Source organism: Phalacrocorax carbo, chromosome 8 (genome assembly GCF_963921805.1).
Source record: "Phalacrocorax carbo chromosome 8, bPhaCar2.1, whole genome shotgun sequence".
NCBI classification, from domain to species: domain Eukaryota; kingdom Metazoa; phylum Chordata; class Aves; order Suliformes; family Phalacrocoracidae; genus Phalacrocorax; species Phalacrocorax carbo.
In genome coordinates, this window is record NC_087520.1 from 20,524,799 (window position 1) to 20,544,481 (window position 19,683).

At 35.5% G+C, this 19,683-nt stretch overlaps 1 protein-coding gene across 2 annotated transcripts in view; it reads right to left on the reverse strand.

Annotated features, from left to right (window-relative positions):
• Window positions 1-6,955: 6,955 nt before the first annotated feature.
• Window positions 6,956-19,683, reverse strand: part of GABRA1 (gamma-aminobutyric acid type A receptor subunit alpha1) — a 43,422-nt gene continuing 30,694 nt past the window's right edge. For both annotated transcript variants that reach the window (XM_064458964.1, XM_064458965.1), the window contains exons 8-10: window positions 15,312-15,464; window positions 12,544-12,746; window positions 6,956-9,222 (exon numbers count right to left, since the gene is read on the reverse strand). In XM_064458964.1, the coding sequence (XP_064315034.1) occupies window positions 8,914-9,222; window positions 12,544-12,746; window positions 15,312-15,464 (665 nt within the window). In that variant the 3' untranslated portion in view covers window positions 6,956-8,913. The remainder of the gene's footprint in view (window positions 9,223-12,543; window positions 12,747-15,311; window positions 15,465-19,683) is intronic.

A 19,683-nucleotide genomic window follows, 5' to 3' on the forward strand; every position in this document is an offset into this window, starting at 1 on the left:
TAAACAGATCAGCATCATTATCACCATCTGACCAATGAAGCAATGCAATTATAGAACAGGTGACTTATCCACATTTACCCAGAAAAAGACTCAGTAATTCAGGCCCCTGGAGAGTTAAACCATAGCTAAGCCATTAGATTATATCACCTGAGTTATGGTGGTGTGACCATGGTAAATAGTTTCCTTTTAACTGTGCACAATTGAACAGGAAGTTATGTTTAGATGAGCAGTTTCCTAAATCCCAGGCATTGTGAGTTAGCAGTTACTATTACCAATATGTTGTGGTCTGGTGTGCCCCTTTTTTTCACCTGTGGAAGTCTGTTTTATTTCTTGGACAGAGCAGTGATCTCACCGTACATCTAACATGGATGGCTTCTTGGCCTTTCTGAAACACATTAGTTTAACTGTGGAAATTATCAAATTAATACAGTGTACATCTAATAAGAATTTTTCAGTCATAGGGAACGATGATTTATTTGGGGACTGTCAGTCCCCCTTTGGAGTAAAGAATGGACAAGGACAACCTTCTGCAGCCCTTTTCAGCCTTATTGTTTGATGGAGCTACAGTGTCCCTTCTAAGGGGACCACAGAGACAGCCCCCCACTAAGGCTTAGGATTTTCCCCACACACCTGTGGCAAGCACAGTCCTGCTCTGTGTCAGGTCACTCCTGCAGTGAGATCTCTTTGGGCCATGGCAAAGATCAGGCAGGGGAAGGTTGCCCCAGCACGTAGGCACTGGCTCCTGCCGAAGTTCTGGCCTGACCAGGAGTCATGAAGTGGCAGCTGTGGCATCACCTCCTCCCCCATCATACTGAGGCCCATGTTCACTGCTTGCCAACCTCCCCCTAGCCTGTGTCAAGCTGCTTCACCTCTGACTTTATAGCCTTCTTGCCTTCAGTTCCTTCTGGTGTTGCATAGGCAAAGTTGCTTTGTGTCTGTCTTTTTCTCATGTATGCTGATGAGAACAACGTGTCCATTCTAACTATGCAAACTGCTGGCACTCTGCATAATGCTCCATGTAGCAGAGCTGAAGTGTTAGACAAGTTCTTCTCTGTTACTGTATGGAAACTAGTAATAGTAGAAACAAGGTATATTTTTGATCTGAGACTGAGGCTGTGTTGGTTTCTGTTTGAGATCCTTCAGTGCACTGACCTTGAAGCCAGTTTGCTCTACTTTAGTGATGCATGCTATCCAGCCACAGGTATGATGTGAAGAGAAATGGATGATTATTTGCCATTTGCACTGACCATACCTTCTGATATCATCAGCTTTTCTATCTTTTGAACATGCATTCCAAGCTATTAAATACTAGATGTAATAAAACAAAATAATAGCTAATAATCTGTATAGCTTGCTTGCAATACAGAGGTATAATAGCTTGTCTGACGTATTTTAGAGCCAATATCTACCTTTATCACTGGTAAGTGCCTCCTGAGACTCATTATTCATGTAATTCCCATTAAGAGGCAGTAGTAAAGCAGCCTGTTGTCTAACAACTCTTGTTGTTAAGTACACTATGTTTAGTAATAAATATGTCAGCTTGTGCTACACCAGAGAATTATTATTATTTCTTATCTCTAGGCATTTATAAATAAATGAATCATGTTTATTTACAGACTTCTTTGCACTTCTTGCAGTAGCCAGATAAAACTACTTTTCTTTAGGTGTGTGGTCATATTTCTTGAAGCTTGCTTATTCCCATTGAACGTAAGGCTGTACCAAAATTAATATTCTTGCTTTTACTTTGCAATTAGCCAAGTATGACATTTAGGGGAAAAAAGTTGTATTGAAAGGTACATTACATCAGCTCCAGAATAATATGATAGAAATACTTCACAGAATTGAGTTACCTGAACTTCTCTTATTTCTACTGCCATTATTAAGGCCTGATACTGGATGATATCTAACTTGTATCTATAATTTGGCTGATCAATGGCTCCACGCAGATCTATGACAACCCTCCACATAAATTTCCAGTTTTGTTATATAATTAAAATCTTTTGCAGCAGTGTGAATATAACCAGGAATTATTCTTCTCTTTCAAAGACCTGAAACCCATGTTTGTGTGGTTTACCACTGAAGTATTTAAGGCACTGTTCATGTGTCTGCAAGAATAAGATTTTTAACCTCATGCTCTGGCAAAATCCAGACTCCGAAAATTCTTGTTTTCTGTTATAATGATTTTTTGGCATCACCAGTATGCTTTTAAAAGTCATTCTATATATGGCTAGAAATATTGAGTGAGGTTTCCAAAAGCATCAAGCACTCATTTAATTCTGCTCATATCCACTTGAAAAGGTTTTTGTTGTTTTATTAACATTTGCTAGGAGAAGGTCAATGCTGCCTGGGGCGAGGGCTGGATGATAGATGGTTAATCACCAGGACTAAAGCTATGATAGACATCTGAAGGTGGACTTTCTGGTTTACCAGCTCTCTATATTATCCGTAATGATCTTTGTCTTCTGTATGAGTGTTCTTAAAATCAATTTTCTCAATTTTTGTACTACTTGGCAATTGCAAGCAAAAAATCTTTCTGTTAAATGGAAGAGGACATTTTCAGCCCTGTCACCTGTGTTGGAAAAGAAGGTGTCTGTTAGTGTGACTTACAAATGAACATAAGCATTGAGATTCAGTAACTCAATGACCAGAACAAAACTCCTATGCATTCTTAGAAAGCTGCTAGTGAAATCATGGCTGGGATCCTCTGGAAGTATCATGTGGAACTACAAAAAGGCTCGCCTTCTGTGGGAATCTGGCTATCTTTTGGGGAGGAGATTACGGACAGATATAAGAGAAGTGCACTCAGGTGTGAAAGTTCTGGCTTTACAGCCAGATAAATGTTATATCAGTGCATATATTATTCTCATAACATACACTGTGTCCTTTCAAGCTGTTGAAATGGGATGTGTTTCTCTAGTTACTTCATTTATGTTTTCTTCATCTTCCTACAGACAAGAGAGTGAGGAGAAAAGGTAGTCACAAACAAGCTGGTAAAGGCCCTAATGGCCCAAGGCCCCATTTTGCTTGGTCTAAATTAGCCCAGTTCCTTACAAATCCAGCACTGGTGAGGCCAGCTAAGGTGAAGATAGAAATGCGCAGGAATTGTCAGGCTGATTGACAGTAGGTATTGTCTTCTAAGTAGCTATATGTAGCAGTTTTCTTTAAAGTTTGATTTAGCTGTCTCACAAAAATGAGCAAAATCCTATCAAGCCCACACAATTTTACATTAATCTGCATATTATTTTGTCATGTCTATGAGGCTTAGCTGAGCATTATGTGTACTTACAAAAATATTTTACATTGCCTTATTAAAACTAACATTTGACCTAAGACTCCCACACTATTATTTCCTGAGATATGCACTGTTACCTTTGAGAACTGTGTCCCTTACCTCTTTATGCCTGCTGTAGATCCTCAGACAGGAAAAAGATGAAAACTGGAGTTGAATTTCATGGGGTTTTGTAAAGAAACAAAATAAAAAACCCCTTTGTCTAAAATGCCTCCTGAGGGTATTGAAATTAACAAGTTCATAAAAAAAGAGATATGTCCTCTTAATTTAGTTAATTATGTTTCATTGAAAGATATTATCTTTGTTTCTTAAATTTATTTCCCTAAAGCAGGTCCTAACAATAGGCAGAGATTTTCACTGTGGTCTCTATTGCTTTTCTCTCATATTCAAATGGTGCATTCTTTCAAAAGATTGTTGGCTGAAATCCAATTTTTGTTTTTGTAAGGTATTTCACAAAAAAGTAGTTTATGAGAAAGATCGTTCTATTGTAGTTTCACTAGGTTTTATTTTTAGTTTTACATGACCATAAAAGATTTTCTTCAGTTTCATTTTTGTCTGGAATTTTTCATATCATTGCCATAAATTTGTTGCATTAATAAATATCACTACTACAGAGAACAATCCTAGAAGCTTACAAACCACTTGTTTAGAAGTGTGGTTCTGCTGCTACAGGCAGTAATGGAATAGGAAGTCTAAGTGGGGGTTTTTAAAGAAATTTCCATTAATCCTATAGCAGCTAAATAATGTCTTTCCTATGAGGCACTTTAGTCACTTAGTATTAAGCAGGTGATGCATACATGTAAAACTATCATATTAAAAAATAAAAAAGCTTGTTAAAAGTTAGCATGTTAAGAAACAAAGCTAGTGCATTCTGGGCAGCCATTAGCAAACCACTTCTAAACAAATTTAGCATCTTAGGCCTGGTTCAGCTCCTTAGGCTAGTACAGCTTGAGGTTAACTAAATATTTTGTATATGAGGACATTTGGAAAGAAATGAATCATATTTGTTTGCATTCAAATGTCCTTGATTGGAGAAAGAGTTCAGCAAACATATCTTTCTTCCCTTGACAGCACATTCAGAAAAGCAGTGCCTTTTGGTCTGTCTGTTTGCAGGTTTTTGAGGGGAAATGTCTGTAGTCTTTGGGGGAAATGCATGTAACAGCTGTGCTGCAAGTGCAAAATCTACTCAGAGCATCTTCAAATGCCCTAAAGCAGTTCAATCAAATAAATTTATCAGCAGCTGTGAAGTTGTCCTGCCTGTTTGGATGGGCCTATAGTGAACAAGCCTATGGAAACTTGGTGTTTCAAGGCTTTTACTTCTCTTGTTGTATTTGACACAGTTTGTAATCAGATGTAACATGACAGCAACAGCTTGACAAGCTGATAATACACTTCACTTGCAAAATTCATGTGCTAAGACGGCAAACACATTTTTATTTAAGCTATGTCATGTTTATGCATAGCAGGAGGATTTCTTTTTTTCTTCTGTGGATCAGCTACAGAAAGTCTGAGGAGATCTTGGGTTTTTATCTTTTAAAGTATGACTGATATTTTTACAGCCTTTAAGAAAAAGTTACTTCCCCCAGTCACACTAATTTATTTGGACAGCCATTCAGGTACGAAGCACAGGCTGAAAGAGGTTCTTTTACTATTTGCTCCCCGAAGCCTGTGTGCCCCATTTTCTAACCATTAGGGTGTTTCATAAACTTTTATTATTTACCATATTGGTGAAAAATAGAAGAAGATGGAGAGGAAAGGAAATAAGTTTTTTCAGGTCTCACATAGTCAGTCCAAGAGAAAGAATATAATTAATAGTTATCAGTGTGGTAAAACAAGTTCTTGGTCATTACAAAAGTCCTGCAGTAGCTTCAAGGGATGGACCAAAAATAAGGTGGAGAAGTTTGTCCTACTGATGAAATATCAGAGCAAATACAGCAACACCATGCCAGGGTGTCATGCTGGACTGCCTGGTGGCTGTGAATGTCATCTGCTGAGACTGTTCTTCCACTCTGTGAAGCTGACTAGTGCTATATATTTTCCTCTGAGTCAAATCCTGTTGCATCTAGACATTTCTCTCATTTTATTTGAGTAAAATTCTGCCTAAAAATGTCTTAGCAGTCATAAAGGAGATATGAGAATCCCCATGTAAGCTCTGCATCTGGCATGTGAACTTAGGAGGTGGGTGTTCAGTGTCACTTGCCACATTCCTTACCATACTCCTCCATAAAATCCTGTGTAGGTTTCCATAGGGATTCATCTCCCTGGAGTTAGTAGTATGAGGCAAGGAACAGGGATTCAGACTGAGTTTTCTCATTCAAAATAGAGGAAAGCATAATAAGTTAATAGAATCCAAGTCCCTAGTAACGCAGTCTTTCCTTCAATTTTGAAGAATCCTTCCGTAGAACTTGTGTTTAAGAACACAATGAATATTGTTATATGCATATATACACTTATATCAGCCTTTCCTGCTTTGGGTCCTCTAAAACTGTATGTCTGCAATTGGTTGTCTCCCCCTACGTAAGAGCATAAGCCTTGCTTTCCAGGAACTTTTCAAGAAAATTTGAGAGCCGGATGTACTGGAAGAGTTGAGAAATAACATTTTCCACCTATACATATGCTTGTTTGAATGTTATCCCTACAAGTCATTAAATAAGTGAAATAATACTTTATACGTCCTGAGGTTCTCTTCTAACAGCCTGTCTTTAGATCTGTGCATTTATTTAAACAGTGAAATGAATAATATAAATACCCACATTTTTACTCTCACTCTCTGATTTTTCTGCCATTTTATCTGGGTGACAATGCATTTCATTCTGTTCCTACCCTATATCATATTCATTGCTGTAGTACTAAACCTTAAAAATTGTTCATCTGATTCAATTAATTGCTTTACTGGCTATACATTGTACAGACTGAACTATCTTTTTTGAATGTCAAATCAGATTTCAGAAACATTCCTGTTGATGTATTTGTCCCTGGAAAACACTGGACAGAAAATTATATCTATTAAAACTGCATTCAATAGCAAATCCACAGAAACTAAGTTTTTGATTAATAGCAGTTTATCAAGCAGTGTGTCATAAAAGGCAGTAACTAAAGAAAACCAAAGTAAAACATTCACTTTCATTATTGAACATTTTTAGCTTTATTATTATAATAGAATTACAGTCTGACATAAAATAAAGAGCTTTTGCTAAACTCTGTAAAGCAATACATGCTTCTGCCATAAACAACCTCTATTAGATTTAGGTTTTATTGCCACATCACTGCACTGAGGTGCAATAAACATTCAATGTCATCTGTTTAAAATTATCCCAGGAGTAAACAGGAACTGTCCTCTATAAGAGTGTATCATTATTTTCAAGGAAGACTTACTATTATTACATGGTTTAGCAAAGCATTGTAAAAAAGCTACATAGAGAATACCTTGTCTTTGATAAACTGTGCAATCAAGTTTATACAGTATAATACTATTGGCATAGACTAACTAAGAGGTGATATAATGCAGTCATTGCATAGCAAAAAGCAGACTAGTTAAGTAATATACACATCTAATGTGCAAAATGCAGACCAAAAGGTAGCTATGAATTGCTAGAAAGGTAAAATGCCCTAAATGAACACACTAATTTAACGCCAAAAATAACAAGATAAACAAGTACACAGAAGTTAAAGAGCCATAGTTTATTTTTTTCTATACATAATCTACACATGATACCAGAAGATGAAACATCCCCTTTAAATAAGCTCCAATCAGATAACTTACCAAGTTTAGACAGGACTAAATGTTAGACAATGAAGCATTATTTAAAAAGAAAATCTTCTCTAAATAAAACATTAACTATTTCCTTTTGTAGATAATGTCAACTTCTGATTTATTGAGAAAGAGTTTAGAAAACATTGCCTATGAAATTTTACTCAGTAGCTGTTTCTCTGGAGGCTCATGTAGCATTGTTTTAAAATTCATTCAATACCATATGTTTGAGTTTTTTAATTGATGTGTGCAAATATCCACCATTGTTCCCATCTTTCTGAAAAATATTTATCTGAAATTTTATTTCTAAGAATCAGCAGTAATGATACTGACTAGAATTTTTTTAAAGGGAGCACAGTACCTGCAAAATGGACATCTTGTATTTAAAGCCCTTACATATTGTTCCTACAAATATATTGCTACAGTAAAAATGAAATGTAGTAAGTTTACTCAATAAAATCTATTTTTCTGTACATTCTTTTATGTATGACTTTTTGTATTTAATGCTACATATATTACATCACTTATTGTAACAGTTATGTATCAGCAAATATAGCAGTAATATACAGATGAACTTCTGTCTTAACAAATATTTCACCATTTACCTACCAAATATAATCCCATACTTTAGTATTTATGCATGACCTGAGCAGACCAGTCATTAATCTAATAGTTTACATTGGATGACATTGTCAAATTGCAAGCTACTGTACACTTAACCACTTTACAAATGGAATTAATTCCAAGCGCTTTCTGAGCATTTTTTTTTTTTTTTGGCTTTCCAGTACCACTTTTCTTTTTAATTCAGGCTCAAAATATGTTTTATTGAGCATTTAACAACATATTAAGAGCTAAGAGGTGGATCCTACACAATGTTTTAAGAACACAACTTTAAAAAAGTAAAAAAATGTACAATCTCATGCTGCATATTTACATATATTATTTAAATACTATATTTTGTCTTTCTGCTACCCATAAATCTCAGTCTAAAGCTTCTTGTTAATGTATCATTTTATAAAAGAATACATTCAACATATCTAGAGCTTGCAAAAATTGTTGGTTTGTTGTGTTTTGTTTTTTGTTTTAAACTCTAAAACATAGTGATGATTAAAAGCTATCTGTAAAAGCATCCAGGAATTGTCTGGATTACGCAGGTGATAGAAGGAACTTGGGAACCGCACTTGACTGTGCAACAACTGGTTTTAAATCTAGTCTAGTGACAACTTAATGCTTAGAACAAGACTGTGGTAAAACAGCAGATTAAAGCATTTGTTACCATTAGATCTTATGTGTTATACAGTGATGAACTGTAATAGAGTGAGTAGATTTCCTTTTTCTTTAAAGACCATTTAATATTATAAATCAGGTGGTTTGGAATACGGAAGAGAAAAGGGATTAGGAAAATAATGAATCTTACGGGATTCAGCAAAAGGAAAGCTTTACATCCTTGAAAAGATTATAAACAGTGGTTGAATAAATGGTACAGGACAGTATGTGTATCAGGAATGTCATAAAGAATATTTTCCCACTCCCCACAATCCTTTGAATAAAAATATCTTTTTTCACTAACATATACAATACCCTTTGGGAGCATTCAGCACTAAACTATCTACAAATGACTTCCTTTTTTTTTTTTAATTACTCTACAACTCTTCTCTTCCCACTTTCAGAATAATTTTTCCAAAGTATATAACTTATATCTCTCTCACACACACAGGTTTTTTAAATATACAGATATATTTTACCTTTTAAATAAAGAAACCTTTATCTTCTTTAAGACAGAGGCAATGAAGCAAATGGGAATTACTGTATGTGAAAATGGGAAGGAATTCCCAGAGCAAAAGACAAAACAGAACTATACAAATAAATGAGGTTATTGATGTGGAGTTGGAGCTTTTAACTGGGGCTCCCGGTTTAAATAGGTAGCCCAATAGACTAAGTTAAAGATTCCAAAAAGCAATGGGAAGGCTATTCTTGATAGTCGATCAATTTTACTGACGCTGTTAAAAGTTTTCTTGGGTTCTGCAGGTTTTGTTTCTGGCTTAACTTCTTTGGGCTCAATTGTTGCACTTTTAGCAATGGTTGCCAGCCCAGGGTCTCTTGCAATATTAGGGGTGTAGCTCGTAGCTGCAGCTGTGTATGTGTTATTTTTCTTAATGAGAGGATCCTTCACTTTCTTTGGCTGAAGAAAGAAGAAAACGTTTTATTCTCACTATCTTCTCAACAGATAAGATCATAAAAAAGCACATTAAAAATTGCAATTAATTGTAATAAGCTGCAAGAAAGAAGTTAGTGTCTGGATACATGAGTTATATGAAATATTTAGGTGAGGACAAAGACAAAATCATCCATCTCTGTTACTTGTATTAGTTAAAATAAATTAGATGATGGATAAACTGTAATGAGGATTTATACTGATAGCTAGGCTCACTGATCAACAAAATTACCTTTAATGGTAATCAATAGTGACAAACCACTCGTAATTCCATATTCCCTTAATCAACTGTGCTTCTTGACCAGGATGAAAACTTTAAAAGACACTTAATTCCTTATTGTACCTTTCCAGTATCAAGACAAATAATGTTGTATGACTTTTGCATCCACCTACCTTGATTGCTAAAGCAAGAATGTATTGAAAATCCTTTCGTGGAGAAGAACTTGTTGATCAGAAAGAATATCTAGATTTTTCCCCTGGGTCCTTATATTTTCTAGTATTCTACTTCTGTGATCTACTTGTAGGAAAAAAAAATTAAATTTTGACATCTGGGGTTATCAGTTGGAATTCAACTGTCCCTGTTGCAGACAGTCCAAAACCTTCCTCCAGCCACTGCACAAGGATAAACATAGAAGACAGATGTAGGGATCGTTAAGGAGGTGTAAAGAAAAACATCCATTTGCTCCAAGTTCCTCTGATTATGAGAAAAAAAACAGTGAACAAAAAAATCCCAAGAGCTTAGAAAACCTTTAGGCAGTATTTGCCACAGAAGGAATAGGCAAATGTTATCCATTTTATCCTCTTAGAAGGAAGGGGGGAAGATATGGCTAAAGAGAAAATATTGGCAGAATGTGATCTATTATGTCATTTCACAAGATAGCAAGTGTAATTCTGTTTTTAAGCAGCAGCTGTCCCACAGAGGCAATATTTTTTTGAAGTAGCCACAGTACTTTTTATGACAGATCAACTACAGATTAATAGCTATAAGGGCCACCCAGTAGGGGGGCTCTGGTAAAAAGTTCTTGTTCAAGAGCGGAACATTCCAGGGAGCAGATGGGCTCCTGCAGGATACTTGGGAATGTAAAGGGAAGCTGCAAAGGCATCAGAACAAATGGGGAGAGGCTTGTCAAAGCATGGCTTGGAGCCCCATGCAGGAAGGAAAGGAAGACTGAAATGTTAAGTTTCTGCTACTTAGTAAGAAAAGGGATTCACATAATTACTCTGGTGTAGATACTCTTTATTTCATCACAATAATATTCAGCTTAGCTTGAGGCTAAGAAAAAGCTTCAAATTCTTCTGGAATATTTCTGCTGAATAGGAGGAACAAACAGGTTGAAAAAAAAATCTCAGAAAAGAAGAAAGGCGATGTCAGAAAGATTTTGGTTTGGTTTTGTTGTAGCTGTCTGTCCGTTCTTTTCCTCCTGAGCAGAAAGGCTGCTAACACACTTGCTGAGCATGAAGCCAGTCCTGTTTTCTTCTCAGCCAGATCCTATAGTAAGCAGCACTAAATGCAGCAGGCAAAGAACTGCTTCACAGGAATCTGAGACTTTTTCTATAGATGTAAATGTCATGAGGAATCTGATCCACGAAGTCCTGACACCAGTCAGGGTCTTAATATTTCATGTCTATTCAAGGTTATGAAAAAGTAATATAACAGCTAATAAGAGCTCTAAATCAATGCTCTGTTCTCTGTTACTTTGCCTTACTTGCCTTTCCTTACGTCTGCAGACAGTGCACTGTACCAGGTACCAGTATGTCTTTGCTGACTTACATCAAACTACACATAAAGACCTTTACTTGTTGAGGAATGCAAAGCCATAAATATTCCTATGTTTTAAACAGTCTTTGAATATTGTGTTTATATTGGTTGGGTTCTTTTCTGAAAATGTAATTTTCTTTGAAACAAATAACATGGCTGATTATAGTAACTATGTTACAAGGTAGGTTATATTAACAAGGCAATATTTAACATTTAAGCATTTTTTTCTATTAATACAGCCCATTTTTTTTACAACAGATATCATGAAAATAGGAGCACAACAATCAAACAAATTATTTTCAATGAAAGTATCATCAGTAACTGAAAACTCAGTATTCACAAGCAGTCGTGCAGCTCATTGCTGTCAGTTTGTTTTGTTACTTCACTCATTTATTCTACAGTATGTTTGTATTAGTTGTCATTGTGTAAATGTCCTAATTTTATTTCTGTTTTCTCACTGACTTATGCAATTAAAATAGAAAAAAAAAGTAGGGATATACTTATGAATTAAACACACATATTCACGTATCAATGAGTAACATCTGCTCCTCCAAATATTTATTCTGCTGAATCTCTAGTCTGTGAGTGTTTGTAATAACCAGCTAGGCAAGTTAAAACTCTTTCAAGATATCTCAAAAAACAAACAAACAAAAAAACACCACCCGCACACACTCCCCCCCAAAAAAACCAAACCAACACCAAACACCAAAAAAACACCCAATCAAATGAGCTTCCTCACAGAAGCAGCGGACATAACAACTCACAGGCAATGGGAAATTTTTCCTTTCATCCCCTTAAATGACCTCAACAATTTCTTGATGCACCTGTGATTTTCAGAGCAGGTCTGATCCCAGACCAAAGCGGGTCAGTGTGATGTCTCTGTTGCATTCAGGGAGGTACAGATCAGGATTGCACACTCCCAACACAATTGCCAATGCTTCCCCCAAAACAAATCAATTTCTCCCATAGACTAAGAAGTAAAAATAATATTTTGATTTTTTAAAAACAGGGAAATGATAGGAAGCAAAAGAAAGGAAAGAAAAAGTCCTGTGGTGATGTATGCGGTCACGATCACGATCACAGGGCAGTCCTCCTGAAGTTCATGTTGGGGAGCAACATACTTTGGAAAATGTCAAACACAGTAGCCACCAGAATTTTTTTTTCCTTTGTTTGTACTGAGGCATCCACATTTCCTCTTGCTTGAACACTAGAAATTTAATTGCCTTCCCTGAAAAGAATACACACTTTTCTTCTTTCTGCTCAGCAACACAAGTCAAAATCTCAGTAAAATTTTTAATTATTAATAGGATTAAATATCCAGTATGTCAGAAGTAGTATTTAGGCATTCATTTTCTAAGTAGTTATTGTTTATGTGTAGAAATGTTGTGTGGGAGTTTCCTCATTCCACATAAGTAAACTGTTTTTGGAATAATTACTATTCTAAATAAAGAGAATTTCTTAAAAAAACCCATATAGTGTCCAAGTGTGACACAGCATGGCCCATTGGGATAGATATTAAGTGGTGTTACCTTTTCAGGAACGACGCTTTTGCCATCCCATGCATAGCCTCTCTTTGTGAAGTAATTCACTGTTGCAAATTCGATGAGTGCAGAAAACACAAAGGCATAGCACACCGCTATAAACCAATCCATAGCAGTGGCATAGGCCACCTTGGGAAGTGAATTCCTTGCACTGATGCTCAGAGTAGTCATTGTCAGGACAGTTGTCACTCCTGCAAAGCAAACAGGTTTAGTCTCTTTAGATCTGTGGTTATATTTTGTGCTTCATCTCTCAACTGTTAAAATAGATGGGAAAGGTTTGCCTTCAACCCTAATTCTTACAAACATCCCTGCTTAAGCTCAGCTGCTAACTGAGGATATCAGATTTCAAGTTCTGTGGAAGTTGCTGGATCTTCCAAACATCTTTTATACCATTTTTTCTGTAACTTTGTTGTAGTAGAATAATATTTTTAAAGTTAGAATGGCAGTAAAACTTTGAGTTGTGGACTGAATACTACTTTGTGCTTCCTGGTATTTGGAGAATCATTGTCACTGTTCCTTACTCATGCTTTGCAAATCATCCCACAGATGTAACAATTTAACATTTTTAGGTCTTTCTTACACCTGTTCTAAGATAGAAAGCTAAAAGACTTGCTGTTTCTATTCTGCTTATTTGGTATATGCTCCTTCAAATTTATACTCAAACGCGCTAAGCTTTATGCGATATTACTTTTATTTGAATTGATGGTTTTGCAGGGTTCTGTCCCTTTATTCACTGATGCCCTGAAAATAGCAAAGAATTTATGTATGAACAATGATAATGTAATTTGCATTTCTGATATCAGAATTTCTTGCTGCTGATGAACTGTGTCCCTTAACTGGCCACAGAGAGCAAGCAGGACTGTATCAAACTCACTCTGCTTGCAGCTGCTTGGAAAAAAAAAGAAAAAAAAAAAAGAAAAAACCCACCAGCCAAAAATCTACAAGCTAGACATTTACATCAAATCATACATCCACAAGTTACCTTGACAACTGCAGTGTCATGTATTGAATGTGTCTTGAGTTCATCTTTGCTGCACTGAGTGTTAGCAAAAATGTGCAGTGGTCTAAAATAGGCCAAATAATGGACAATATATTTACGTGCTGGTGTAAAGAGCTGGAATTATTAATGCCTAACGAAGAATAAATTTCTCTTCTCTGAGAGGCAATCTAATCCTTTTATTTGACTCAGTAGTGAGCTTCAATTTCCTTTAATATAGTAGCAAAACAGGATTTATAATTTTTATGATCTGTGGTACTAAGTGGACTAAAAGATCTAAGTTGTGCTTCTGTATGTATGTACATAAATGCAAAATTTTCTGAAACATTGTTTCACTGCATTAAGAAGTGAAAAAAGCTGTTTTGATTCATAATGATGGAGTAAGCACAAGACTATTTACTAAATAACTGTCTTCTAAAGAGAAAACTTTCAGAATTGTGTGGGTTCTTGAGCCTGTGAAGATAACAACTTGAACATCATGCGCTATTATATATTACTCATTGTGAGACTAGGAAATTTTGTCCATCTAGGGACAATGAAGTATCACACTTCAAACTGATCATCTGACATTTCTTTTTAAATGGCATGTGCAAAAAGAGGTAAAATAGTTATAATTTCAATAGCTTTGACTACAGAGGCCAATAAAAGTCCCAGGTTAATTTTCAGTGAAGTTGATAAAAATTCAGAGCTAATTTTAGATGTTACTCTAAACAGTATTATGTAAATCAAATTTAATTTTACTGTGCTCTAAACAATTCTTCTGTAAATGCACATCTGTATATCAACAGAATGCCTCTACTTGGCTCATGAGGTCTAAGGCTATGCAAGTTGTGACTGATTTCCAGAGGCATTGGGAAACTAAAGCACAGCTGTGACGACTACCAGAAAAGGTCAATAGAAATAGCTCTTGTTCGAGAAGAATTTCAGAATCTCAGTTTCTCAGAATCGGGCCTTGTGACTCTCTGGCTTTGCTATGTCCAGTGTAAATGGATAAATTCTCTTCAGCAAAACAGGAGAGCCCATGGCAACCTGCCCCAGCAGTGCCCCGCGGCAGGGAACCTAGCGTAAAAGCCAACTTGGCTGTGCATTCTTCCACCTTCTTCTGCCGAAGGTGTTCAGGTGTCCCATCTGAACATCACAAAAAAGTCTAGGTCACATAGCAGAAGTCTCAGGTTCTATTTTCCTTAACTGAAGATTTGTTACATCATCTTTTTTCTTTTTTTTTTTTTTTTTTAATATGTACTCCGCTTGGATTAATATCTTCAAAAAATATGGTAGTTGTTTGTTTCTAATTTTATGATAAGCAGTGGTTAAAACACTAGGGACCAACTGTATAAACTCCTACAACTATAGATCGCTGCCTTACTGCATTCATTGAGTGTGTCTATTTATCACTCTAAGCACAATGACCAGCACCCATTGATTAAAGCCCTTTTGACAATCCCCACCATGGATGTCATTGCCATTGTCAGTAATATTTTATTCATATACTTTTTGTTTTGGAAACATTGAACTGTAATGGATTGCTTAAAATATTTTCAGATCTCTTTTTACTATCACTTTAAAAGCTTTGTACCTTAAATCAGCTTCTGCTACATCTTTGCAATGAAACGCGTTAACTATTGTGTACTGCGCTATGTCCAGGCTCGTGCTGTTCTCCAATATTATGTTATGCTAACTAGTTTCGCCATAAAAATTCTTAAATCTATTTGGCTTATTCTTAAATCTATTTGGCAAGCTGTTTATAGGTCTTGCTTACCAAATACGGTTCTTGCTGGAACAGATTCTCTATTTAGCCAGAAGGACACCTGTGACAGTATCACTGTCATGATGCATGGCAGATAAGTCTGGATGACAAAGTAACCAATCTTTCTCTTCAAATGAAAATGTGTAGTCATAACAACATATTCCCCTGAAAACAAGAAAAACAGGAACATTAAAGCTTTTGTAAATATACACATTAGAGGGCTTTATAGGAAGAAAATTTTCATTACATTAGCCCCTATTGTAAAAAAAAAACAACAAACAAACTCCTCAGATCAGATTGGGTCAGCTCTGAAGAAAACATTTTAAAAAGCAGGTTCTGAAGTTCCACTAATAATGCAAAACTAGACAGTTCTGGGAAGTGTGAATTAAATTTACATATTTTCATCTCTGTTGAGTAGTGAATGAAAGTCTGCATTAACTGGTGGCTGTTTAGGACTCTTGTGAAAGGTCTTATTCCATCAGAAGATGGAAAACCAGCATAATATACACATGTAAACATCACATAAAGACTAAATCAAGACAGGCACTCAGAAGTGTTTCAGTCAGGCCAGGCTTAAGATGTAATTGCTGATGTGATTGTGTCTGCATTACCACTGTCTGTGCTTTATGTACTCTGAAGATAAAGTGTCCCTGTTCTGCTAATTCAGTACTTTACTAAATGATTATTCTCTCTTGAAGTAAATGGACAATGCAAAAATAACATAGAATATTTTCATTAGCACTAACTTTTTGGGTGCCACAAAAACATGTAAGTATTCTAATTGCAATTGAAATGAACCTTAAGCATTTATATAATTCTATAAGCCTTTCCTGCCAAAGTACAGCAAATAATGCCTCATTTTCAGATCATTATTTACATTGTTGAAAGTGTATTTTGAAAAATAGTAGTTTCTCAAAAGATTGGAAAGCCTGTTGTTGTGACTTTTTTTTTTTTTGAGTAGATTGATTCTTATTATTATGCAATAATCATTATCTTAGAAAAAAAACAGGTGGACATGCACTTGAAGGGAAACATCTATCTAGATTAGAGATGGCATGTGAAATTACTGTTGTTCTATTTTAAAATGTAGGCAGTTAGAAAGAGAAAGTTGCTCTTGTACAGGAAAAGCTTAAATTGGATTAAAAAACTATGTCTAGACATTGACTGCTTATGCACCGAGCATGTCAAATGCTCTTTCTTTAATTGAGAGTCTAGAAGAACAGTCATTTGAACAATCTTGTTCAATATGTAACCCTGAGGAAGGCTTATAAATAAGATGTGACAATACTCCTGGTGTGTTTCAATATAAAAAACAGTAGCAAAGGGGGAAAAAAGAATCAGTTATAAGTTGAGAGGTAAAGCAAAAGATGTATAAAAAAAATTTCTTTCAAAAATAGGACTGGCAGAAGTAGCGTAGTAGGTATTATTACTTGAATTTTGCCCACCTTTCTTTAACTTTGACAGAAACAATCTTCTTTTCTTCTGTACCGGAGATTATGATCTTATGAAGGGTGCCAGCCTTGGCTAGAAGAGCCAATAATTTAATTTTATCTACTAAAATATGACGTGGGAAGCTATTTTAATGCAATCAGATATAGAATGCTCACAACGGTATGTCAGAATTAATTCAGTGATTGTAGATGGCAAGCTAAGAATACAGAGTGAACACACTACTGTACTCTGAAGCTTTATTTAGCTGCTTAAATTATCAAAGTATTTTTAACCTCTGGAAAATGAGAACAAGATTCAAAGCATAAATGCAATTAAAAAGAGAGGGATTACTCTCATCTGTTAAGCATTGCAATAGGTCTGAGCTACAAGTCAGCTAAAGGTAATGCCATGAGGAGTGAATCAGGCAAAGCATAGGCCTAGAATAACGCCTACGGTTCAGTTACAAGGCAAAAACATGTATTTAAGCCTTCAAAGTACCAGTGGACTGTAGTCATTTATCAGAAGATAGTAGATCTTTGGTGAGATTTATTTAAAAACTGCAGGACATGAAAGTACTCGTTATTCACTAAATATTTAGCTTCCCATATTTTATGGCTTTCTTTAATTGAAAAACATAGCCACATTCTTGACATATGCTGACCACTGTCTAACTTCCCAGCAATTCCTCTGCAATTCTGTTTTCAAAGGCCTGTAATTCACTACAAGCTAAAATTTCAAGTAGTTCTTGGGCAAAACATTTCCTATATTCATAGCACCTGATTACTAGGCTTACACAAGTTGCAGCACAAGTTGTAGCTTATGCATCTGACATTCTTTTATCTCTTATTCTCTTATCCAAAGAAGTTAGAAAGGTATTTCTTTTTAGCTTCCTTGGAATTCCTAAAGTTGTCTACTAATAATTTATCTGCTCTACACAGTTTGATTTTTCTTTGATTTATTCCATGAAGGTTAAATTATTTTGTATGTATTACACAATATGAAGCATTTAAAAGTGGTCACACAACTCCTCCATTTCTATTAATGTTTTGAATGATTGTCCACATTTGAACACATCCAGTGTTCTGAAAGAGTTTGTGCCTGTGCGCAGGAAAGAAGATGTCCTCAAGCTGCATCAGGGGAGGTTTAGGTTGGATATTAGGAAAAATTTCTTCACTGAAAGAGTGTTCAGGCATTGGAACAGGCTGCCCAGAGAGGTGGCGGAGTCACCATCCCTGGAGGTATTTAGAAGACATGTAGACGTGGCACTTTGGACATAGTTTAGGAGGCATGGTGGTGTTGGGTTGACAGTTGGACATGATGATCCTACAGGTCTTTTCCAACATTAATGATTCTATTATTCTATGATTCAAGACTTCTGTAACTACAATTTTTGACCAGCCCTTAATTCTACAGTATATCACAATCATTGAGTCAAATGCTAGGGTGCTATAAACTAGCCTGTGTCTTTAGAAGAAAATAGTTGATAATTCAGTAAAGTTACATCAAACCTATTAGTGTTCGGTAAACTATTTGTAATAATCCCAGTTTATCAGGTGAGCACCTAAAATTAACGTGCATCACGTTAGATGTAAGGTTTGAGATGGAGGCTGAGTTTTAGCTATAATAATACTTGTTCTATCACTGTAGGTAGGAAGTAAGGCTTTCCTTGCCATTAATTTAAAACTAAGTATTTCTCATTTACTACTTATGCCATGTAACCCAATGAAAAACTCTTAAGAACAGCATTCTCTTAACAGATTTACAGAACAGCAGAAAAAAAATATACCATTGTGAGCCTAAATCCTGATGATTCTTAGTGCAAAGCAATGTTTTCAAGGTGGCAAAATAGTTCAGTGTAAACAGAAGCTTGCATGAACCCTTTAAGCATCTGTTAAGGTGCATATAAAAAAAGATCATTTTAAATTTATTCTGAGTCAATATGAGTCAGTACTTGGAGAGTGACAGGAGTTTTACATACCAGTACAAAATGGATGACTCTCTGCTTAAGGAAAACTACAGCAACAATAATGATTATTTAGTTTACTGAATACTATTTTTAAGCCTGTAGTACCTGCATATTCCATTGCCAGCATAGATGAATAACTATTCCATAAAAAAGTAGTCTTTCAAGATTCTCTTGTCATTAAAAAAAAATAATATTTATTTATAGTTATCTTGTTCTAGATCCAGAAATAAGGATAGCAGATGGCCTACTAGCAGAGGAAGAAATTAAGGGTGGGGAGGGGAAAACTTTATCGATTTGCTAAATCATTTAATAGTTTTGAGAATGTTTAGAGTAACCCAGTTACACACAAATTCTTAGAAAATAAGTGTCTGGAACTCCAGACAACTATAAATATAATCTTAAAATTGCCCAAGATTATGTAAATTCCTGTAATGATCCACAGAATCAGCTGCACAAAAGCTTCATTTTCTTGCCTAATAAAGGTGCTGAGAACTCTTAAATGAAGATTGTCTTCTATTCCTTTTGTCATTCTGTCAGATGAGTCAACATCCACAACTCTGAAAGTAGGGATTTCATAATTTTCGTTACATATGTTATATCTTAAAACAGAGATGAGCAGAGGACAAAGATGTGCTGGAGGATTCTGTTGAGACTAGCTGCCCACCTACCTGAGTGGGGAGAAAAGTGATAATTAACAACTTCTGATCCACACCATTATTCTGGGAAAAGCAAAGCATTTTTCTTTACAAAGCAAATCAAGAAGAATTTCTCCCCGAGACCTTGAATTTGCAAGAAATAAATGTGTTTTTTCCACACTTGTATGTTCTTATCAGGTAGTAACTAAAAGGATTGTAAGTTTGGTACTAAAAAGATTTTTTAATGAGCTTATTTTTAGTTTTGATAACCATTGTATTCAGTTCTTTGTAATGTTTTTCTGCATCTAGACAACAGCATCTTTATTTCAGCTAATATTAATTATACCATATT